We start from the raw sequence: 24,958 nt of genomic DNA, 5'->3' as shown, positions 1-24,958 counted from the left end.
GACATTTGACCTTGGACCTTCAGGTGACCATCCTCCAATGCGGACTTCGGGATAGGCAGCAGTGAAAAGTGGCTGAGCAGAGGCTGATAGCTAAGTTCGGTACCCATAGGGAGGGCCTCAACCGGGACCTTGGGTTCATGTCACATTACAGGTGACCACCATTGCACTATACACACACAGATACTCCTATACACACACACACACACACACATATACACAGATACTCACACACACCCTTATAGACACACACACTCCCAACTCACACAGGCATCCTCTCAGACACTTAGACCACTTTACACTCATGCACACACACATACACTCTCCTTTCACAGACACTGACAATCCCCCACCCCAGACACACACACACTCCCACAGTCACACATGCACCCCCTCACAAACTTAAGACACTCTACACTCACTACACACACACATATACACTCTCCCTCACACTCACAACCCCCAACCCAGACAGACACACACACAGACAGACAAAGACCCACAAGCACACATATATTTTGTGGGGTGAATTTGTACTTGCAGGGTTACATTGTACTTTGCTCAAAAACTGCATGAATTCATGTAAAGCTCTGTTATCTCACTTTTTAGATGAGAATCAATCTCATAGACAGAGAACACAGGGGGCCAACACCTTCAACATATTGTCTAGCTAATACCAATTGTTACAGGTAACCTGAGAATGCAACTTTTAAAAAAAGGTTTTGTGATTTACACATGAAAGAAGTGAAACTATCTTGGTATTCGAACAGATGAAAGCCTCAACAGACAATCAAGGTATTTGTCAATGTATAATTTCAGTTACATCACACTGTAAACTTTTGCTATAAATTCTGTGCCTTACAATTGTGTCCTCCACAACCACCTGATGAAGGAACGGTGCTCCGAAAGTTAGTGCTTCCAATTAAACCTGTTGGACAGTAACCTGGTGTTGTGTGATTTTTAACATTTAAAAGTGGTTTATAAATTCATACTTGCACTGCAGACTTTCATTCAGTAACAAAATGTATTGAGAAGATTTCACTTTATTTATTTTCTTTTTCAAATATTAATAAGAAACTCTACTTGACTCTGTTGATGTGCTTGGGTGATGTTAAGTATGTTAGTCTGCATAAAATATACCTCAGAGGATAGGGTATTGCTGAAACTGACATCTTGAATTCTATTAATATATCTAATATCACAGACTTGCATATATAGTTTAGGTTTTGTGATATATATGTTAATGTATATCTGACTGGCCGAAAGCTCTACATTGAATTGACTATTTTCTCTACTTTGTTCCAAGATTGTTTTCTTCGGTTGAAGATATTCTTTCAACATTTAAGTTCCTTTGATTTTAAAAATAAATTCAATAGCAACCTCAGGTATTTGATCTTTCTAAAAGAGAGTGGGTAGAGTATTCATTGTGCTTCAGCATTTATTTTTTTAGACTTCAGTTTAAAATGGAGCACTTTAGTCTTGATTATACTTATAGTTGTTCATCTCTGAACTTGCACAAGTTTATAGACGAATATTAGGAAAAAAAGACTTCTCAACCACCATATTCATCACCTCTTCAGCATATAGCACCCAATAGAGCTTTCAGTAGCTTTTAGTGTCTGTTTACTGCTGTCATGATGTAGTTTCTGCTTTACCACAGGCTAGTCTGCATAGAATATACCAGTGAGTTGCGTTTTTTGTTAAAACAGATGTCCTGAAGCTTCTTTACATTACTAATAATTAACGAGGACACTATCGCAATTTAGACATTTGGTGAAAATGTTCCTGTTTCCAGCTAAAGTGCTTTGTTGAATGAGATTCAAGGTGCTCAATACACCATGGCTTAGAGCTGTGCTTTTAGGCACTTTTCCTTTAGTGGGATTTGTGCAGCCAGAGAGACAGATGGACTCATCACTGCTGACATATTCTGGCTTTCACACCACTGGTGCCATATTTAAAGCCCAGCTGCTTATTATTTCAGAAGTTTAAATCCCCTCACTGTGGTGTTTGATCATTATCACAGAGGACATGTCACACAGCTAATGTAACGTTGCTTCGTGCTTCACTGTCAGGAAACAGTAGGATGTTGGTATAATGTGATGAAGAGAAGGGCAATCCATTTTCCCTTAGATTGCCAAAGGAGGCCATTCCAATATCCTAAGCTGACCTAGAGCTAAATTGCACTCCCAGTGTAGTGCTGTGTCTTAGATGAACTTGGATGTCCAGCAGTGCAGGAAGAAGGTCAATGATTTGTACCATGCAAGGATTGGTGCAGCCATCTTCTCTCTTCTAATTCACACTCACAGGGCCACAACTCATTCAATCTTTACCACTGCACATGCACCTCACCAAGTCTCACGGATAACAGCTCTCACTACTTCATATAACATGTCCATGTCCATAGTCACCTACCTCATTCTTCTAAACCACTAACTCTTCCTGCCCTCTATGCTTCCTATTCAGTCTCATGAGGCACCTCACCTCATTGATACCCCTACATCACCATTAAATGCTCTTCCATCTACTTCTATCGTGCGCAGTCCCTCCCTTCCCACAGCCTGGACTAATGTGTCCACAGTACCCTGACTGACCTACCTACAACTCCTGGACTTGCTGTATTTGGCCTGTAGGACTGACCATGGCTTATCCCTGGACTGCAAAAAGCTTGGAATCTCAGGCTCTGATAGGACCAAATGCCTGACTGATCAGGAAAACTCCCTGAAGTGGAATTGGAAGAGCCACTTGACTGATTGTGACAGTATACCCTGACTGACCAGAGTGCCCCTTCGTCCCACTATACTCCTTTTTGACTTTCACACTTGAATATTTGCTTGCTGCATAAAATGTTGGCGATGTTGCACGTGGAGTGTTGACTTTGAAGTATGGTATTACGCAACGACGTGCAAATCTCATTGACTGTTCAGTGCACCCAAGTGCAACAAGCTGTCCATCTCTTGCTCTGCACTAAAAAGCAATGTGCGCCACATAGAGGCTAGCAGCCTCTAATCCACTGCTGAATCAGTGGATTTACTTACTATTACTACTTAAATAGTAAGGGATGGACAGAGTTTGGCAACTTTGAATAACCTCAAAATAAGTGAGGGCTGAAAAGGCAAGATAAGAGCCAAAAATGTATCCTATGTACAAGATTACTGACAGAAGCATGTAAGTCCCTCAGCTACAAGCAAAGAGTTAAAGGACTGATGTGGTATAAGAGTACAGGTATGATGATGTAGTGAGGCTGGTGGTTTGCCGATGCCAACTTGTGTGGACCAAGTGTCAAGGTGAATTGTAGGCATGGACCATGCAGTGAGATTAGATTACTTACAGTGTGGAAACAGGCCCTTCGGCCCAACAAGTCCACACCGCCCCGCCGAAGCACAACCCACCCATACTCCTACATCTACCCCTTACCTACTCCTACATCTACCCCTTACCTGTCTTTGGACTGTGGGAGGAAACCCACGCAGACACAGGGAGAATGTGCAAACTCCACACAGTCGGTCGCCTGAGGCGGGAATTGAACCCGGGACTCTGGCACTGCGAAGCAGCAGTGCTAACCACTGTGCCACCGTGCTGCCCACGGTGAGGTTGTTGTGAAGAAGCAGTTGAATGTCAGATGGGAGAAGTACTTGTTGAGTTATAGCCAATGTTACCCATTTTGATTTATATTTTGTGAATTTACCCTGTCTGGTTTCTTGTGAAAGAAGAGGAGAATTGGAAGTGGTGTACAAACAAAGCAAGTTTAGTTATTTATAAGCTACTAATGCTTGGAAGTAGGTTAACTGCTGCTGAATAGCGAGTTCTAGAAGTGCCATTTAAAGCTTAAGGGGGAAATCCCCAAACATTTTCTCGACATCAAGACTGACTTTTGAATTCTCTTTGTATTTTCCCAACTTCCTTGCCATTGTTCAAGCCACACCAGGGAGGGGAAATAATCTACTTTTAGTTTGTGTTCTGTGCTTACTGATGTTACATTTAGCTGGCTAAAGGTCCAACTCCATTACACTGGGATGTTACATATCATGATTTTATGTAATGGTCTTAAAGGGACAGTGCCTGTGAAGTCTGCAATCTATGCCATAATATAACACTCACTAATCTCCTTATCCAAAATTCTAATGTGCACTCCCAAGGTGTGCTGTGCCAGTGCAAATTTGTAAGATTGTCCTGACAATTTTTAGGTGGCTTCTTTCATCAGTTTTACAGCAATTTAAAAAAATGTAGTTTAAATTTATATATTCAATAGTGAATATTTACTGATTGGAAAAGTCAACATGAAATTTAAAATTTTACTAGAATACTTGGGTAGTGGATGATTCAGAGATGAGGAGAAACTTCTTCACCCAGAGAGTGGTGGCTGTGTGGAATGCTCTGCCCCAGAGGGCAGTGAAGGCCCAGTCTCTGGATTCATTTAAGAAAGAGTTGGATAGAGCTCTCAAGGATAGTGGAATCAAGGGTTATGGAAATAAGGCAGGAACAGGATACTGATTAAGGATGATCAGCCATGATCATAATGCAGGCTCGAAGGGCAGAATGGCCTACTCCTGCACCTATTGTCTATTGTCTATTGTCAGAAGGATGTAACAAAAGGAATCGTTTTAATTCTCTCCTATTTCTTTTTTAATACTTGGGATTAATTCAGCATGTACTATATTTTGATGTCCCTGTGGAAACATTAAAGAACGATCCTAACTGAATTTGAAGGAAAGTCAGCCCAGGGACATAAACGTATGACACTCTGGCTGAGAGCCAAGCATTTACTTACTAATGCTGTCAGGCCTCACACTGACAGTTCAAAAAGATTAATTCTCCACAATGACTGTTAGGGCTCACAAGAGCTTAAGACATGGTATTGTCAGAGTGAAATTCTCTTTGAGTCAAATGAACAAAAAAGAACTTTAAGACAATAAGATCTAGTTCCTCTCCACACCACACTCATCTTCGAATTTATTCAGTTAGCGATGAGAGAACTCTGTGGGAAGCTAGAGAAGTGATTGCTGGGCCTCTTGCTGACATATTTGTATTATCGATAGTCACAGGTGAGGTGCCGGAAGACTGGAGGTTGGCAAACGTGGTGCCACTGTTTAAGAAGGGTGGTAAGGACAAACCAGGGAACTATAGACCAGTGAACCTGACCTCAGTGGTGGGCAAGTTGTTGGAGAGAATCCTGAGAGACAGGATGTACATGTATTTGGAAAGGCAAGGACTGATTCGGGATAGTCAACATGGCTTTGTGCTTGGGAAATCATGTCTCACAAACTTGATTGAATTTTATGAGGAAATAACAAAGAGGATTGATGAGGGCAGAGTGGTAGATTTGATCTATATGGACTTCAGTAAGGCATTCGACAAGGTTCCCCATGGGAGACTGGTTGGCAAGGTTAGATCTCATGGAATACAGGGAGAACTAGCCATTTGAATACAGAACTGGCTCAAAGGTAGAAGACAGAGGGTGGTGGTGGAGGGTTGTTTTTCAGACTGGAGACCTGTGACCAGTAGAGTGCCACAAGGATCAGTGCTGGGTCCTCTACTTTTTGTCATTTACACAAATGATTTGATGCGAGCATAAGAGGTACAATTAGTAAGTTTGCAGATGACACCAAAATTGGAGGTGTAGTGGATAGTGAAGAGGGTTACCTCAGATTACAACAGGATCTTGACCAGATGGGCCAATGGGCTGACAAGTGGCAGGTGGAGTTTAATTCAGATAAATGCAAGGTGCTGCATTTTGGGAAAGCAAATCTTAGCAGGACTTATACACTTAATGGTAAGGTCCTAGGGAGTGTTTCTGAACAAAGAGACCTTGGAGTGCAGGTTCATAGCTCCTTGAAAGTGGAGTCGCAGGTAGATAGGATAGTGAAGAAGGCGTTTGGTGTGCTTTCCTTTATTGGTCAGAGTATCGAGTACAGGAGTTGGGAGGTCATATTGTGGCTGTACAGGACATTGGTTAGGCCACTGTTGGAATATTGCATGCAATTCTGATCTCCTTCCTATCTAAATGATGCTGCAAAACTTGAAAGGGTTCAGAAAAGATTTACAAGGATGTAGCCAGGGTTGGAGGATTAGAGCTATAGGGAGAGGCAGAACAGGCTGGGGCTGTTTTCCCTGGAACGTCGGAGGCTAAGGGGTGACCTTATAGAGGTTTAAAAAATTGTGAGGGGCATGGATAGGGTAAATAGGCAATGTCTTTTCCCTGGGGTGGGGGAGTCCAGAACTAGAGGGCATAGGTTTAGGGTGAGAGGGGAAAGATATAAAAGAGACCTAAGGGGCAACTTTCTCACACACAGTGTGGTACGGGTATGGAATGAGCTGCCAGAGAAAGTGGTGGAGGCTGGTACAATTGCAACATTTAAGAGGCATTTGGATGGGTATATGAATAGGAAGGGCTTGGAGGGATATGGGCCGGGTGCTGGCAGGTGGGACTAGATTGGGTTGGGATATCTGGTCGGCATGGACGGGTATGACCGAAGGGTCTGTTTCCATGCTGTACATCTCTATGACTCTATGAGTGAGCAAAACTACACTCCTCTGTTAAGGTTGCTCAGGAGGTTTGATGTATAAAGAAAGATTGATAAGCTGGAACTTACTTCACTGAAGCAAAGGAGGTTGAAAGGTGACCTTATAGAAGATATAAAATCATGAGGGGTATAGATAGGCTTAATAGTAGGTGTCTTTTCCCTACCCTGGGGGATTTCAAGATGCGGGGGCACATTTTTAAAGTAAGAGGAGAGAGATATAAAAAAGATATTAAAAAAAATCTTTTACACAGAAGGTGGTTTGTGTGTGGAATGAACTTCCTAAGGAAGTGGTGGATGTGAACAGAGTTACAACGTTGAAAAGACATTTAGGTAAGTACATGAAAACGTTTGGAGGGATATGGTTCAAGAGCAGGCAATAGAAACTAGTTTAGTTTAGTATTATGTTCGGCATGGACTGGTTGGACCGAAGGCTCTGTTTCCATGTTGTATGACTCGATGACTCTATGACTACACCCTTCTGCTTCTCGACATGAGCTCCCTGGTAATTGGCATATGGCTAGGGTTAGTTGTATTAATAGCATACTGATGAAGAAAACCTGAGTTCTGATGCATTATTTGCTATTTACATTGTGTCAAACTGAGTGTAGGGGATGTTGGGGCATAAAAAGAACTGTGATTGCCATTCACTGAGTGCAGTCTTGCATACACCAAAGAAGATATGGAAAGACCTTTCTTAAGAAAAAGAGTATCTGGAGGTAACTTGCTGCCTGATACAGCTATGTCTACTTTGGAGCGATTCATTTGTCAGTAGCTCAACACCAGTGAGTCAATGCTCCCGAGGCATGAATAGGGACTGTAAGTTGTGGTTTATTTGCATGGTTGCTCGAAATCACCATTTTGTTTCTTTCTGGTTGATTCAATATGAGGAATTAAGCAACATTCACAAATGCATGCAATCTTCATAGCCCATGCCTGTAGAAACTGTCAAGAGAGATTCCAAGTTTCTTACACATAGTTGAGATTAAACATTAGGTGTTAGAATTTTAATTGCTCTGCCTTTTTGGTGTGATATTTTCAGAGTGTCAGATTAAATGCTTTGTCATTGCATTTACAATCTGATTAGTGTGTGAAGCCAAAGCCAGCCTGGCATTGATCTGGCTGAAGCATTTCTTGATCACATGACTTCTAACAGGGAATAAATAAACACAATGTGTCTGCCTCCATCCTACTTATTCCATCTTGGTTGGAATTAAGAAGATACAGCTTCAAATGGGCAAACAAAGGGGCAGCTAAGAAAATCTAAATTTACCTATAATTTTAAAATGCACTTTTATTACTGACAGTTGGCTTTCCCCTGTAATATTCACGTGGTTCAGCAGATGGCACTCTGCTACGACAAGAAAAGCAGTTTGCATTTCCAAGAATGATGAACTGTGGAGGCCCGCCTTTAACAGCTGTTGTTCACATCACATTGCTCCAACACAAGAATGAAAACTATAATGGGCAAGGGTGGGAGAAGACACTCTTTCTGTTTCCTGTTAGATTTAATTTGAAGGGTGAGTTTAATAAAGATAAAACTTCTGGAAAGGATGCAGCAATCAAACTCCCACTACCTGAATCGGCAGCCATCCAACAGTATCTTTGAAGTACAATGACCTCTGATCTTTCCGGAAAGCTAGCGCATTTTCGGTGTTCAGCTTTTTCAGCTCTTCCTCATTGTCCACAACAAATATCTAAAAAGAAAAAAGAATATTAAATATTATTTAGATATCACAGGAAAGTCAGGCTGATGCAGTTAGAAAATTCTAAGCAACATAAGAATGTAAGAAATACATTACTTTGGCCTTTCTGACTGCAGTGTTATTAGGAGAATATTCTAATTTTATACACTGAATACATTTTATTGTTTTTGTGCTCTAGCATTGTTTGTTCTGTCTGTACAGATAATTTAATACGTCTTTTTAATATTAATTTTTGTCTCCATAATGAATAACACTAGCCATTTTTCCAACTTTGATTTCAGTAATGGAGAGAGAGAGAGAGACCAACTTCACAGCTTTGCTCACAACCCAATCACAACAACATTCTAAGGAAGATGCAGGAAAACTCATGAATGACACATAATGGTCCAACATGTCTTGTATACTTCAAAATGGAGCTCTGATGTGATCAGTACCATATGTGCAGGTCAAGTGAATTGGCCATGCTAAATTGTCCATACTGTTAGATGCATTAGTCAGAGTAGGTCTGGGTGGGTTACTTTTCGAGGGTCAGTGTGGACTTGTTGGGCCAAAGGGCCTGTTCCCTCACTGTAGGGAATCTAATAATGTACATGCACAAATACACAAAACTAGCAAAACTATGTACAGAGCTGGAACTGAATTGCAACATGGGATTTTAGGAACAAGTGTAGACCATTCAGCCCATCAAGTCTGCTCCACCATTCAATAAGATCATGGCCAATCTTGTCATGGCTTCAACTCCACTTTATTGTCTATCGTGCCAATAATCTCATCTCCACTGTCTATAAAAAGAAAATCTATTTAAATTGAATCCATTGAATAAAGTTCAAGACTCGGCCTCCAGTGATTTTAGAGGGAAGAGAATTCTATGTACTAATGATCCTCTGAGAGAGAGAAAAGAATCCTCCTCATCTCAGCGTTAAAAGGAAAGTATCTAATTCTAAACCTGTGTCCCCAATACATACTCCCAGTATCCATCCTATCAAGCCCCCTCACCATCTTACATGTTTTAATAAGGTTCTAGTGAGCTCCAGTGAGTACACGCTCAACCTTTCTTTACAAAGTAAGCCCATCATTCCCAGGAATTCCCCATAATTGGCCACTCATCACTGCCCAATTTTAAAAAAACCCACTGCGCCACTTGGCAAAAGAACAATAGCTATGGAGAGATGCTCCCAACATCAAGACAATGCTTGCCCAATCCTGCCATACATCTCACCATAGTCCATGTTGCTCAGACCCCTTAATGATTTTACCCTGTTTGCTACAGTGAGGCAGGCACAAACTATCATTTTAATGCCTCCATTATATTTTTTATTAATTCATTCATGGAATGTGGGCACCACCAGCTCGGCCAGCATTTACACTTGTGCCCAATTACCCTGAACAAGATGGTTGGGAGCAGCCATCTTGAATTGCTGTAGTTCTTCAGATATAGAGATACCCGCATTGCCAATAGGAAGGGATTTCGAGGATTTTTTTTTTCCCAGTGACCAGGAAGAAACGATGGCATAGTTCCAGGTTAGGAAGCTGTGTGATTTGGAAGGGAACTTTCAGATTGTGGTGGTTCCATGCATCCAGTGCAACTCTCCTTCTGGGTTCCAGAGGCTGCAGGCTGGTGAAGTTGAAGGAGCATTTATGGGTAACTGCAGTGCATCTTGAAAATGGCACACATTGCACATTTGTGCTAAAGGGGCAGGAGGGAACTACTGAAGGTTGTGGATGGGATACCACACTCATCCAGGCCATTTCTTGTTTTCAATGATCAAATCCCCAGTCCCACTCTTTTGAGAACTGGCACTACCTTAGGTCATTTTTCTATTGAATATTTATAAAAACTCTTACAATCAGTTTTATTTTTTGAGCTAGTTTTCTCTCAAACTTCAGTTTCTCTTTTTTGTCATCAATCTTTGCTGATTTTTTAAAACCCTGACCAATCTATGATCTACCATTAATATTTGCCAAATGTAAAATATCTCTTTCATTTTGTTACTATTTTTAACTTCCTTATTCAGTCATGGAAAATGTTTCTTTCTCACTAGAATTGGAAAGAAGGTAATCAGACAAACATTTTTGGATATAAATTATGATTCCCCCACTAAAATTTATACTTACGACTGGTACTTGTGGAGAATTGACCAAAGGTGGGAGCTCACTATATGAAGGATTGCTTACAGTCTGAGGGAGATTGCAGTAACATCTTCCTACTGGCCCTGGGAGTCCTCTTTCACCCTTTGGTCCGACAATTAAGCGACCTTTTAAATGAAAATAATGGCCAGTCAAGAACAATGTACTTATAATTTTCTTTTTGACCTGTACAGTTGATTCATTTCAGTGTACCTTTCACCTTTCTTGTTACACATTAACATAATAAGATTCTGAAATCAGACAGTAAAGTAAGCTACTTCCAATGGAAATGTATTGCATGAGGGAGAGGGAGTGGAGCTGCGCATTGTACATCAGAAAGCATTTGAAACAGAACATTCTGACAGTTCTGTGTAACATTGTGTAGCCACTAGTCACATTGCTGATCATGATTAGTATAAACTAGTGTACAACACATTATAAATATCCCGCTGCTAGAGGATACTGTAATTCAAGCAACTTTCTTCAACCAGACAAGTGCGTACTGCAGTTTTATACACTGCGAGTGATCGACAAGGGCATCTCTTATTCCAAGATGCTCAGTATTTGATTAACAGACTTGTTATTGGGAAAGAGAAGGATTGTAGGCCCCATCACTTGCTCTTCCTTTTGACTCCATTCTTGCTGCCTGGACAACATCTTGGTACCCATGGCAATCCTAGGCCTCTGTCTGATTGTTTTACCAGAGGCACCTAATACTCCCATTGGCCTCCGATTGACTAACAGCTCTCAGTAGGGAGGAATTCCATCCTTGTGTCCTGAATTCTGGGGAAGACATCATGCTGACCGGTCAGGTGCTTGTTAAAGTACTTCATTTTGTCAGGCCTTTCTCAATGAAGATGCCATGGGATTATAGGAAGGGTTTGGAAGGATATAGGCCGGGTGCTGTCAGGTGGGACTAGATTGGGTTGGGATATCTGGTCGGCATGGACGGGTTGGACCGAAGGGTCTGTTTCCGTGCTGTACATCTCTATGACTCTATGACTCCTCCTCATTAATGCTCTATCTCAGCTGCACATGATGTTCCGCACAAGGTGACTGGTATCAGCATGCTGATCACGGCATTGACCTCTCGTCCTGGAGGTCGTTGCTGTGCATTAGCCTCAGAGACATGTCTAGTCAGTAAGAAAATTTCAGGGAATTATTGTTAAACTTCACTCTAAGATACAAGATATGCTTCAGTTATCTATTCTTGGTTACACCAAAGCTGAAACGCTGTGTTATATGTGTATTCCAAATTAAGACTTGGATATCACTTACCTTCCTTATTGCTTGCTGTACCTTGTTGTTAAGCTCCTATACATAACGCACAAGAATAACACTACAACTTATATTTATCAGGTACTTTCAGCATAGTATATTTCACATAGTGTCTCACTGGAACATTATGAAAAATGTTAGACACCTCCAAGGAGGAAAGAACGTAAAGAAGTGAAGAGTACAAGGCATGGTCATCAATAAGAACAGCTGAACTAGGGGATACCCAGCAGGACAGAACTGGATGAACACAATTGTGAGGCTGAAAGAGATTATAAGGATAAGGAGGAGCGAGACACCTCAAATTCCTCTGAAAACCAATACTTAATCATTTCTCAGCATTTAAAGAAAAACGTTCTTTTCTACCAATGAGCAAAGAGACTGGGAATTACTTCAGTGTCCTAAACTCTCACTCTGCCCTTATCATACCCACACACCCTGGGATGGGGATATCAGTCACTCATTGGGTTTTCATGGGAAGTGCCCCTTTAAATGATATGGGGACAGGTTGCTTTTCCAGTGAAGGGTGTGGGCAGGCTCTTAAAGCCTAACAAAGGGCAGCTGGCTGTGATAGTTGGTAAGTGAGTGCTTAACCTAGAGACGCCCTCTTAGTAACATTTATAAATGTTTAAATTAAACATAGTTCTTACAGTTAAATCACTTTGGTTGGGAATGGGGAGGGGCTCACTCAAAAGGCCAGTATGTAATTGCTCTTGTACGCAGGCAAGGTGTAAGACATGTAAAATTTATGTTCTCTCAAATTACATTTCAAACCCAGCTTTGTATATTTTTTCCTAACCAGACATGTTATTGCACACAACAGAGCGAACTTCCCACCATCAAAATCACAGTGGCTATTCTTTTACTTTTTAAAAAAAAGCTAACCACCATAAGCCAAACCCATGTTGCCAATTCAGTATTAAATAGCAAAGCCCATTATGCACAGTGCAAACCATCAAACGTGATGGGGATGTGGGGCAAAAGGGAAGGGGCTAAATCAAATTATGGTTGGAGGGGGAGATAAAGCACTACCTAGCTTTGCATTGTTAGCAAATCTGAATATGTAAGGCCTGGCCTCTTCATCCAAGACATTAATTTAGATTGCAAGTAGCTGAGGCTACACTACAGATCCTTTTTGTACCTTACGTGTAACAGTATACCAACCTGAAAATGTCCTCTTTATTCCTTTTCTGTTTCCTGTTCTTTAACCAATCCTCCGACCATGCATAGACATTATCTCCATTGCCATCTTGTGTACAAATCCTTTACACAATCACTTGCTGAATGTCTTTTGAAAATACAATTATTATGTTCGCTGACTCCACTTTCTCTGCTCATATCATCCTCAAAAACACATTTTTTTCTCACTAAACCATGTTGGCTCTGTTTAGTTATGACAGGATTTTTTGAAGTGCCCGAACGTTAGGCTAACTGGCCTGTAGTTTCATAATTTCTTGTATTGCAGTGTTATGTTTGCTGCCTTCCAATCCATAGGGACATTTCTAAATTATAGAGACATTTGCAAGAGCATATTTATGCATCTACTAACTTTGTAACCATCTCTTTAAGAACATTAGGCCATGAATCCAGGAAACCTGTCAGCTTGATCTCTCTAGTAGCTTAACTTTACTAACATCAATTACTTCAAGTTCTTCACTCTAATGAAACCCTTGTGTTAAAAATCAGAACAGACCCTCTCAAAATATATTAAGAAGGTAGATCAGACCCTACTTTTTTTCTTATGCTAAAGGTAAATGTGAGGTGCTGTCTTCCAGATGCAATTCGATTAGTCAAACTACTCAACATTAAACAAAACACAATTTATTCAAATGCTGTAGTTAAAATATAACAGAAGAAAGAAGAACTGTGAATAACTTAACTCTATTGGAAAACCTTAATAGAATAATAGATACAGTAACTATCACTAATAGTAACATCCCATAAACACATCCTTGGACAAAGGCAAATTCTGATTTGTCTCACATGCAATCCAACAGCTCAGGAGGAAAGGCCCCAGCTTTTGGCTGTAACTGAGAGGGAAAAACAGCTTCCCCTTCAAGACCCCAACAGCAACTGCTGCTGAAAACTAAGAATCCCTGGTTCTGTGAGAGCTTGACCACACCCACTCAGGTTGCGTCTATTGTTCTAACCTAAAATAAACCCAGGCCTCACAAGTTGTTTATCTTCTCATAGACTGCTCTCCACCTTCCACCAACCTCTCTCTAAAAGGAACCAGGGCAAAACGCATCTCTTAAATCACAGAATTGTCACACTTGGGTACCCATTAATTTTTGTATGCTAACATGCTTTTCATTATAGACAAATATTTGTTTAGCATCTCTGCCATTTCTTTTTTTCCCAATATAATTTATCTTCCCTCAGCTTCTAAGGTTTTACCTTGGCTTTTGATGTTTTTATGTTTAAAACACTTGTTCTTCCCAAATACTGCAACTTTAACTTGCCATTGCTTCCTGACTTGAGTTTACTCAATGATGAAGTTTAACCATTAAACTATGTTCCTTTTGTCACAAGCCACTTACCAATCATGACTGTGCACTATGGCCTTGATCTTCTCTTAAGATTCCTTCCTTTCTGCTAACCAAAACCCCTCCCAACATCACCATTTCAGTTCAAAGCCTCATCCACAGGCCTAGTATATGATTTCCTAGAATTCTGATCCTAGTATTGCTTAAGCAGAGACAGTTCACATGGAACTGTATCAGTGCACATACCACACAAATCAAAACTCTTGTCCCTCACAACAATTATTCAGACACACCTTCAACTTTCTGATCTATTCACCTCCATATTTTATTTTAACATAGCTCGGATAGACATTCATTAGTTAAAGGCTGAATGTTGCAGACCTCCTTGACTTTACAACCCTTTTTACAAACCCTCACTTTACACACCCACCACAAATTGAGGCTGTTAAATGACTAATGAAGGGCTACTTAAGAGCCTCTTCCCACTTAGTCATGGTCTGCAGTCAGTGGGAGGAGGTTGGCAGTGGTTGGGAAGCCTGGTAGGTAAAGGGGAAGACTCCTTCAATAGTCCCTTTTTCCAAACAAAGTCCTCTGTCAGTGTCTGCTCCCCACCCACATGTCCTCTCCTCACTCCGCTTGGATTGGCTTCTCCCTTCACACTCACCCCCCTGCCCACCAATGTCTTTCAATCCTGGCCCACCAAAAATCGTCCCCACCCCCGTGTCCCAGATTCATATGCAGTATTGGCCCCAAATGCTAGTATTGTGGCTCAGACCAGACAGCTGCCTGCTCTTTAAGGTGGGTCTTCCTCCCAGCTGGCAGCAGGAGGTGGGGTTCTCAACCCATTTAATGCTCCTCAGAGTTCATCAACTGCATGACAGGAAATCCTGCCACCATAATATACTGCTTTGTTACAGTTGAGGCTCTGCTCATTAATTTAGACACCAAATGCTCATACCCCCTCAGTAGAACTTCTTTGTACTTATGCAGCTGCTTTCCACAGGGATCTTTGTCCTTTTATACAAGTTTCTTCTGCCACAGGCATTTGATAGACAGCAGAACCTTCTGAACTCCTGGTTGTGCTACAGACAACATTCATCCTTCTGTTTATCCATTTCTGTTCTGCTCTTATTCCTTTTCACTGTCACCACTTGAAATATTTCCAGTCCCACAATTAATGCCATGGTTTGTTTTCCTGACTTCCCTCGTCCACAATAGGAGCAAGATCCTTATACCTGTTGGCAATGAGGAAAAGCCCTGAGTTCTCCTTACTTGCTTTATTTGTGGCCAAAGCCTCCTGCCCCTGACCGCTAACATGACCTATGCCACTGAGACATCGAAGAGGCCATTGAATGATTATTTGGATAGAAATGCTGTGCAGGGAGATGGTGAAAAGGCAGGAGATTGGCAATTGGTAATAGAACCACTGCAGGCATGGTGGGCCAAACAGGCCTCTTTCTGCATTGTCGCAATTCTCTGATTCGACAACTTCCTAACCTAAGGAGTTGATATGCCCCTGCATCAAAGTGTCCAGGGAACATTCCCTTCCCTGATACCTTGCAATATCTGCATCTCATTCTCCAGCTCAACAACCGAGCGGACACTCTTGCAATGTGTGCATGAACTGCAGTCATTATTTTGTGGGAGCCTACTTTTCTGTGCAAACTCTTACATGTTGCATTTGCAGCACAAGACTGCATTGACATCCCGAAATAATGTTACTTTATTTGTAAAATCATTTAAGATTTATACATTTAGCCTATAATTTGTATTATCTTTAACTAATCACCTAATTTGTTTAAACTACAGATAATTGAATTAAGAACTTATCTTGACACAAACTAGAGTCAGATACAAATACCAACACCTCCACCCCTCCCCCTGCACTGCAATCTCACTCAGTAAATTTTCTGTTTATGACCATTCTATGTAATCACTCTCTATTTTACTTTTTCTAATATGATTTTTTTTAGGAGGGTTGATACTTCCACTAAAATAGTGCATGGAGGTCATCTAGTCAAAACTGTTCACTGAGAGATGACAGCAGAGAGCCAGATTTTGCAGTCAGAGGTAATCTAGCCTTTCAGTCAGGAGCACAAGAAACCTGCAAGCAGGAGGGAACAAGGCAAGCAAGTGTGTAATGTCATAATCCATCAGATTATGACACAAGAACTGAGGAGAAAATAAAACAAACTGGAGGAGCAGGTACAGAAAGAGAATGGAACAGAGGCAAAACTTTTCTGATCCGGGGAGAGAGAAAATAAAGATAGAAAGGAAAGATAAAGGATGCAGTTGAAAGTTACCATTTTTAAAATTTCCAACAACAGTTCACACTGAAATAATTAATTTTTAGAGTCAGCGAGTTTGTTTGTAAGTAATTACTGCACATACCATTATTAACTGGTACTAAGACTGAAATGAACAGGATTTTCTATGGTGGTATTTGGTAATTATTATACAGAATTCACAGTTAATTAATGCACAAGTTTACAGCATTCCATATTTTCAATATAGCGATATACAGGCAGATACTGTTTCCCTGAAGCTAACAGGTGTTATTTATTAGAATCCCTACAGTGTGGAAATAGGCCCTTCAGCCCAATAAGTCCACACCAACCCTCTGAAGATTAACCCACCCAGACCCATTTCCCTCTGACTAACACACCTAACCTATGGGCATGGCCAATTCACCTAACCTGCACAACTTTGAACTATGGAAGGAAGCCAGAGCACCCGGAGGAAACCCATGTAGACACGGGGAGAATGTGCAAACTCCACACAGTCGCCCGAGGCTGGAATCGAACCTGGGACCCTGGTGCTGTGAGGCAGCAGTGCTAACCACTGAGCCACCATGCTGTTATGGACCAAACCAGAACCCCTCAAAGAAGGTAGGTCAGACCTAACTTTTCTAGTTGTTTTAAGCAGGTGTAAAGTGGATATTCCAGAAGCAATACCACTGGCCCAACCACTCAGTTTTAAACAAAACTATTTATTTACACATGAACAAAAGAAAACTGAATATGACTTTTAAAAACCGAATCGACTCTATCACAACTTAATGATGCTGGTCCAAATGCTTGCAACATCGTCATAAACACCCCCTTGGCAAAAAAGGTAAATCACACACATGTTCTTACACGAGAGATGTCAGAGAGAGAGAGGATCAGCATAGAATTGTTTCTTTGACCAGCAATCTTGAAAACTGACTGTTTGCTAAACCCAAATCAAACCAGAGAAAAGCTGAACTGGGAGAACTGGCCACTCTCCTTTCATTGTACAGTGCTTTTTAACATTCAACTCGAAAGCCTTTTTCCTGAGGCAGTATCTGTTAGCTATAATCAAATTGACCCGAAAGCCCATACAAACCAGATACATGGAATCTATGCATTTATGACCCCTATGAAAAACACCAAGGACAATCTGACCTTGTTAAAGAAGCAACATCATCAGAAAGTAGAGCATTATAAGCCACACAGCAAGGTTTGGGTATTTGAGTTTAATCTTGTGTCAATTGAAATGGCTGTACTTTTTGTTTATAAATACTGATGAACCTCAGTCACCTCACTATTATTTTGAAAGGAAATTCTCAGTCAATATTTTTTCATATCCTAAAACAATTATGTTTTAATTAAACATAATTTTTTAAAAAAAATTATGTCTTCCTTGGCTGGAAGAAGACAGAGGGTAGTAGTTGATGGTAAAGGTTCATCTTGGAGTGCCGTTACTAGCGGTGTTCCGCAAGGATCTGTTTTGGGACCATTGCTGTTTGTCATTTTTATAAATGACCTGGAGGAGGGGCTAGAAAGTTGGGTGAGCAAGTTTGCGGATGATAGGAAAGTCGGTGGAGTTGTTGACAATGAGGAAGGATGTGTCAGGTTACAGCGGGATATAGATAAGCTGCAGAGCTGGGCAGAAAGGTGGCAAATGGAGTTCAATGTAGGTAAGTGTGAAGTGATTCACTTTGGTAAGAGTAACAAAAAGATGGGGTACTGGGCTAATGGTCAGATACTTGGTAGTGTGGATGAGCAGAGGGATCTTGGTGTCCATGTACACAGATCTCTGAAAGTTGCCACCCAGGTAAATAGTGCGGTGAAGAAGGCATATGGCGTACTGGCTTTTATTGGTAGCGGAATTGAATTCCGGAGTGCTGAGGTCATGTTGCAGTTGTATAAGACTCTGGTGTGGCCGCATCTGGAGTATTGTGTGAAGTTTTGGTCGCCATACTATAGGAAGGATGTGGAGGCACTGGAACGGGTGCAGAGGAGGTTTACCAGGATGTTGCCTGGTATGGTAGGAAGATCGTATGAGGAATGGCTGAGGCACTTAGGGCTGTTTTCACTGGAGAAAAGAAGGTTTAGGGGTGACTTGATAGAGGTGTACAAGATGATTAGGGGTTTAGATAGGGTTGACCATGAGAACCTTTTTCCACGTATGGAGTCAGCTATTACGAGGGGGCTTAGCTTTAAATTAAGGGGTGGTAGGTATAGGACAGATGTTAAGGGTAGATTCTTTACTCAGCGAGTCGTGAGTTCATGGAATGCCCTGCCAGTAGCAGTGGTGGACTCTCCCTCTTTATGGGCATTCAAACGGGCATTGGATAGGCATATGGAGGATAGTGGGCTAGTGTAGGTTAGGTGGGCTTGGATCGGCGCAACATTGAGGGCCAAGTGACCTGTACTGCACTGTATTTTTCTATGTTTCTATGTTTTGCCCCATACATTAATGACCAGAGCTTCTTACCTGATGTAGATATCCCAGGTAGACCAGGGCGACCAGATGGTCCTGGTGGGCCTGAAGGTCCTATCATTCCTCTTGGACCCATTTCCCCTTTTAGTCCCTTCCAGGTAAAGGGAAATAAATTAATGCATCACAACTTATTTTCATTTGGAAATCAAGCACCTGATAAAATAAGTATTTTTCATAGTTATATCAAAATTCATCTTGAAATACAAGTCAACATTACATTTCAATTAAATTAATTAGGTCAATGGTTATTCTTTTCTCTCTATTAATTGTTGTTAAGGGGGCAGTTGTTTATAGGTGCTTTGGCAAAATGTCATTGTTGCTGTTGAAATTCACTCGATGCGAATGTGAGGTCACAAGTGTACAGTTCCAATTCTCCAAACATGCTTGTAATAAGTAGAAAGTTCATGAAGTTCCTATGTGGGTTTTTGAGCCCAAATATGGTTATGGCTGATTTCATTCCAAACAGGAGCCAAAGGAAATATTAAAGAATGTCCAGTGTTTTCATAGATCATTAAGCAGTAGGAGGACGTCCTACTTTGACATATGTGAAATAATAAAGTCGGCCCTCTTATCATCTGTATTTCAATGCCATCTCATTGTACTATATTAGAGATGAACTATCATAGATTTACAAGTGATCTTAACAAAGACATCTCAGTCTTATGCAAGTTTATTATGGCAGTCCCAAATATAGGGAGTCAGGCTGTGGGTCACCAATGGGCTAAAAGGTAATTTACAACTGTCACAAAGGAATTCACTGGATACAATTACAACTAATCAAGTTTTCAACACAAAGGAGTTATCCAGCAGTTGAAAAAGCATACAACATGAGGACTGAGATTAGTGAAGAGGGCTGTCAGTAGCATATATCTCTGCCACACTGTGTTAGTTCAACATTATCATAATTACACAGATTCTCTGTAAGGATTTACACTGTCTGGCTGATGCTTTGCAACTACAATGTTGTAAAAAGAACTACTTTTATTAAGACCTTCCATCTCATTGAGAATGCTTTCAGCCAAAACACATCTAACAGTCTGCTCTGAAAACTTTGCTCACATTTAGACAGTTGTGATGAATTTCACCATAAATAGAATGCAACTTATCTCCATACTTTTGGAAGACAATGGGAGCACACAATTTGGATCTTTAGTACAAATGTTTAAAAAGCCAATGGTCCCCTGAGTGGGACACAATCAAGCCTGTACTAAAGTAGAATTTCCATGGGGGCCCATTCTAGGAAGAATGCTCACGATAGAGTTTGCTACATGTACCAGAAGCCTGCCATCTGATGCTGCCTTGACATCAAAAAAACCAGAGTGACTAATTTGATGCTCTATTTATAACTTAGACCATGAAAGGCCATTTATATTTGCTCATCAAAAACATCCATTCAACTGTTCAAAGGGCACTGATAAAGTTTTAAGACCAAACACTCAATTTGCATGTCAAATGCTGCAGAATAGCTTTTGTTATTGAAACTACTGGCTGTTTTCATAAGTGTTGTGCTGATTTGTCCAGCAAGTATTGCTGCGTTCAATCACAGGAGACAAAGGATGTCATAACCTGCCCATACAAAAGCTGCAATCGCTTGCATTGCCTCTGAGTCTGCAACACATTAGGTTAGATGGAACAGAACCTACAGAAAGGATATGCTCTGCACAAAGCCGTCTGCCAACCCAGAGCCAGGTTCCTCTATGATTCCTGGCAATGACCGCAATCTGTTTGACCAATCAGCCAATACAATCAGCATGTCAGTGTTCTTCTATATATCACTCCATCTCGGCTCTGCCAGCAGAAAGTATCTGCTACTTCAACTGTGAACAAGTCACAGGCTCTTATTTGACACATGGCCTGACTGCAACCACTCAGGCCCAGAACTCGTTGGGATGAATTTTTATTACACCAACTTTTCACGTTCCCTCAATGGGGACTGCTGATGGGGCTCAGGGACCCTGGACCCCTCTCCAACCACTCCACTGATAAGAAAACTGACCTATTCCCATTGCCTCTCCTCCAGAGGCACTGCTGAGAGTGAAGAGCTCTTGCAGAGCAGCTCCTGTCTTTAAAGTGATGGGACCCCTGAGGGCTTAGTTATTGGACAAATGCAAAATGTGGCAGGGCTCTCACAAATACCAAAGGATCTGAGTTGAGAAAGTGCATGAAGTAGGAAACTTCCATCATCCTCAATATTATCAGCACACCCAGATATTATGGTCTCCATTGCTATGCTGTGGGAGACAATCTCTGCCACAGAGAGATGAAGCCCCATCCCCAGCCGCTTGGACTCTGCTCTTCTGTATAGCCCACATGGATGGGAGGGAAATTCCAATTATTATGTTGACATCAAATTATTATATCCAATTATTATATCTGGATAATGTTCCTGTCATAACTGAACAGCTGGAGATATGGGGAGAAACGGCTGGAACTGGGTGTGAAGTCAGCAGCATTGTATGAGGCTGAGGTGGAGGATCAGACTGTTTGACACGAGTCCTGAGTGTGGCAGGGTTTGCTGGGTGAATGCTGGTGATATGGTACATTCAGCAGCATGAGAGGTTATTGTTGCAATGGTTGGGAGATGTCATTGAAGAGACATTCACTGACCTTGACAGCCCATGTGAGGTCATTAGACCCACATGGCAGGTGCTTAGGGCCAAATACTGGGAAATGATGTCCCTGGTCACCAGCTCCCAACCCCTTTCTTGAGCTTGACTTGAGGAACTATGGCTCCCTACAGAGACATGACCTTTGTCTTGTTGACCATCTACAGCAAGGCCTACAATACAATCTTGGTGAACCCAGGAACATATTCTCCTCCCTGATGTCTCATTTGTGCAGCTCATCTGTAGAATCTGTATCAGGACAGGTGCCTGTAGTAGCTGCCTTTCCTGTGTGCAGCTTAGCATACATGATTACAGTATCAGGGAGTGCTATGTACAGATTGCATTACTAAAGTGCTAAACTAGCAATTATGACAATTCTATAGCTTGGGATATTACCTGTTGCAAACTGTGCTCCAAATTTATCCTCTTTATTTTCTGTTCTACAGATGTGCATCTGGCACCTCTTGCCACAACACTTTCCTCAGAGAGTAAGCCTGTTTATACAATTTAGTTTTTGCACCAATATGCAACTTTATTAAAATCATGGATATCAGATCTGACCTTAAGTGAAATATTTGCTTTTCAATTTAATGCAGAATGAAGCATAATTTCTTTTTGTCAATTTCAACAATCATGGATTTTTTTACTTCAGACTTCATATGAACTTTGCTAATCTATTTCTGGATGGGATGAAAATTCTCAGCCTGTGCCAAGTAACGAGGAATAATCTTTTAATACTTTCTACTGATGTAATGCCACTTCATACTTTATTGCTAAAATTAGTTACAAAAGAAAAACGTTTATCTAATTATAAGGCATTTTCTGTTCAAAACATTCAAAAGTGACAAGGTCTTCAAAAAGCCTTTCTCATCCTCAAGGTTAGCCTGTTTTTGTGTCACAATTCTGTGTTAAATACATTGAAGACACATCACAAAACCTCTAATATATATGGTAATTATAATGTCTTTTTCCTGAAGCCTCACTGTCTTTAGTTTATAAATTTATGTTATGCCTGGAGGAGAGAAAACACAAAATTTATATTCCAAGGAGTCAGTCAGGGTATGACGCCACAAACCTCATCAGATTTCCACTGTCCCTCTGGACAGTAAATCAAACCAACATGGTATTTAATGTCTGCAAATATACCAAATCTGCTTGGATTATAAGTAAGGAACTGAACTAAAAATTCATAACATTTTTCAAGAGGAATTACAAAGGTAAACTGAAGTATCAAAGGGGACATGTTGCTGAGGAATCCCAAGTTCAGAAGGTCTCTCTGTTGGAAGGTTATTAACTTGTGTTTTAAAATAGAAATGGGAAGTTTTTATTTTATTCCTGAATTAGCTAAAGCTTTTTGTGGAGCATCCAATCACAGTGTTCCTATATTAAGAAGTCAACAAAAATACAAAGACTCTTACAGGAAATAGATTGGCCTTTGACATCACTAACATGATATGTCCTTATTATATCAAGGATTTTTTTTTCCATGACTTCTTTTTAGCTCGTTCGATTGAAATAAAAGTGGTGTTGACTGAAGGCCACATTTCTAAAATTGATGCTGAAACAGGCAACTCCTCTGAAGAAAAAATATACTGAGTGAGAGCCAGGGACTGATATTAAAAAGTACATGAATTTTGAATGAGTTAAAAGTTTAACCCCTGGCTTTGAATCACTTTACAATCAGCAAAGAATGACAGTCATTATTCACAAACTCTGCACTGCCTAAAAATTCAAATGTAGCCACCATTTATTTTTGATGGCAATGAAAAGTTATATTTAAAAGTAAGGGAAAAACTGAATGTTCCCAAACATAGACAAAACAAACAGTAGGGAAGGACATTAAAGGTAAACTTATCACATGATTTGTTTTCAAAAGAAAATCCACCATGGTGTCTCAAACGAAGGAACTGTGCAACAAAACACTATAAGATCTGTGCAAAGCGAAGTTGTATATAGAACTGTTAGTTATATAGCACAATATTACTCAGATTTTTATTAAAAACAGTCCAAAACTGCCATCGCTCTGTTCCTTAAATCAAATCCTCTGGGGATCCAAGATGGCGGTGACCCAGCAGGTCTGAGTCTATAGTGCTCCTCCCAAGACTTGGGTAAAGTGGGTCACCCACCCCCACCACACTCACCAAATCATTTTTAATAGCTGTTTAATTTAATTAGTTGTTTAATATTAAATTTAAACAATCTAATATTTAGTAAAAATGACCAAAGGGAAGGGACCCCGCAGCTCTCAGCAAGCAGGAACCCCTCCCCCACCTTCTCCAGCTGCAGCTGAGGCATCCACAGCCGCCCCGGGGGACTTACCTACAGTGACAAGCCTTGTAGAAATGATCTCCAAACTGGATGCGAAGATCGACGCTTTTATTGAAGAATCCCGAAATCGATGGGACTCACTCTCGGCCACGCTGCAGAAGCACAACCGAGACATCCAGAAAATCGAGCGCCGAGTCGGAGGGGCGGAGTTAAAGGCCACGACCTCCGAAACTACAATGCAATCGGCCATGGATCAGGTCCGGACTCTCAAACAGCGAGTCCGAACCTTAGAGAATCACATTGACGACCTCGATAATCGAGGTCGTCGAAAAAATATTCGTTTGCTGGGCCTTCCCGAACAGGAAGAGGAAGGCCAGCTTACAGCGTTCCTGGAGCAGTGGCTGCCACAGCTTTTAAATCTGGAAGCTGGATCAGGCCAGGTAAGGGTAGAATGGGCCTACCGGGTAGCAGTACACGGGCCCGGCTCGAACCAGCGCCCACGCCCGGTCCTGTTCCGGCTGCAGAGCTATAGGGAGAGGCAGATACTCCTAGAAGCTTCTAGAAATCTTGGAAAAGACCCCCAAGGTATGATCTATAAAGGATCCAAGATCATGTTATTCCAGGGCTTTTCCCCAGTTCTGGTCTGAAAAAGGAAGGCATTCGACGAGGCGAAGAAGTGTTTAAGGGACTTAAATATTCAGTACTCCTTACACTACCCAGCGACGTTACGCTTTAACCATGAAGGATCCGTGTATAACTTTGGATCACCAGAAAAGGCTAAGGAATTCTTGGACTCTCTTAGATAAACTGTAAGAGATAATGGATGTTGGTTTGCCTTTTCCCCCGCTTTGGTTTATATCCCCCCTTTTTTTTTCTTTTTTCTTACCTTACTGTTTAATATTATCATGGGGGGTGGGGAGAGGGATTTGATTTTCTCCCCCCCTTGGGGTTGTTTTCTTTTAGTATTTTATGTATATATGTGGGTATGTATGTATATGTGTGTAAATGTATATATATATATATATATATATATAAGTTGGGGGGTTTGGTTAATGTTGGTGGGGGTAGGTGGTTACCTTATTCTATTTTACCTCTGTCTTTAGGAGCGGGGTTGTTTCTCCCTTGTTATTTTGTATTACTATATTTAATTATTATTTGTTGAGGTTGTAATTTTATAGTTATATGTTCATGTATGGTATTAACATTACCAAATATATCCAGGTGTTGGT

At 41.0% G+C, this 24,958-nt stretch overlaps 1 protein-coding gene across 5 annotated transcripts in view; it reads right to left on the bottom strand.

The window, feature by feature from the left end:
* The window catches only part of colq (collagen-like tail subunit (single strand of homotrimer) of asymmetric acetylcholinesterase), a 125,575-nt gene that overhangs the window by 15,367 nt on the left and 85,250 nt on the right, over positions 1 to 24,958 (bottom strand). For all 5 annotated transcript variants that reach the window (XM_087986940.1, XM_043689504.2, XM_087986938.1 and 2 more), the window contains 3 exons: positions 18,850 to 18,946; positions 10,337 to 10,476; positions 8,093 to 8,212 (listed from right to left, as the gene is read on the bottom strand). In XM_087986940.1, coding sequence (XP_087843066.1) covers positions 8,093 to 8,212; positions 10,337 to 10,476; positions 18,850 to 18,946 — 357 coding nt within the window. The remainder of the gene's footprint in view (positions 1 to 8,092; positions 8,213 to 10,336; positions 10,477 to 18,849; positions 18,947 to 24,958) is intronic.

This window comes from Chiloscyllium plagiosum, unplaced genomic scaffold (genome assembly GCF_037043375.1).
Source record: "Chiloscyllium plagiosum isolate Xiang-an unplaced genomic scaffold, Cpla_swu_hap1 HiC_scaffold_5, whole genome shotgun sequence".
In the NCBI taxonomy this organism is placed as follows: Eukaryota; Metazoa; Chordata; class Chondrichthyes; order Orectolobiformes; family Hemiscylliidae; genus Chiloscyllium; species Chiloscyllium plagiosum.
This window is presented reverse-complemented; position numbering and strand designations above follow the sequence as displayed.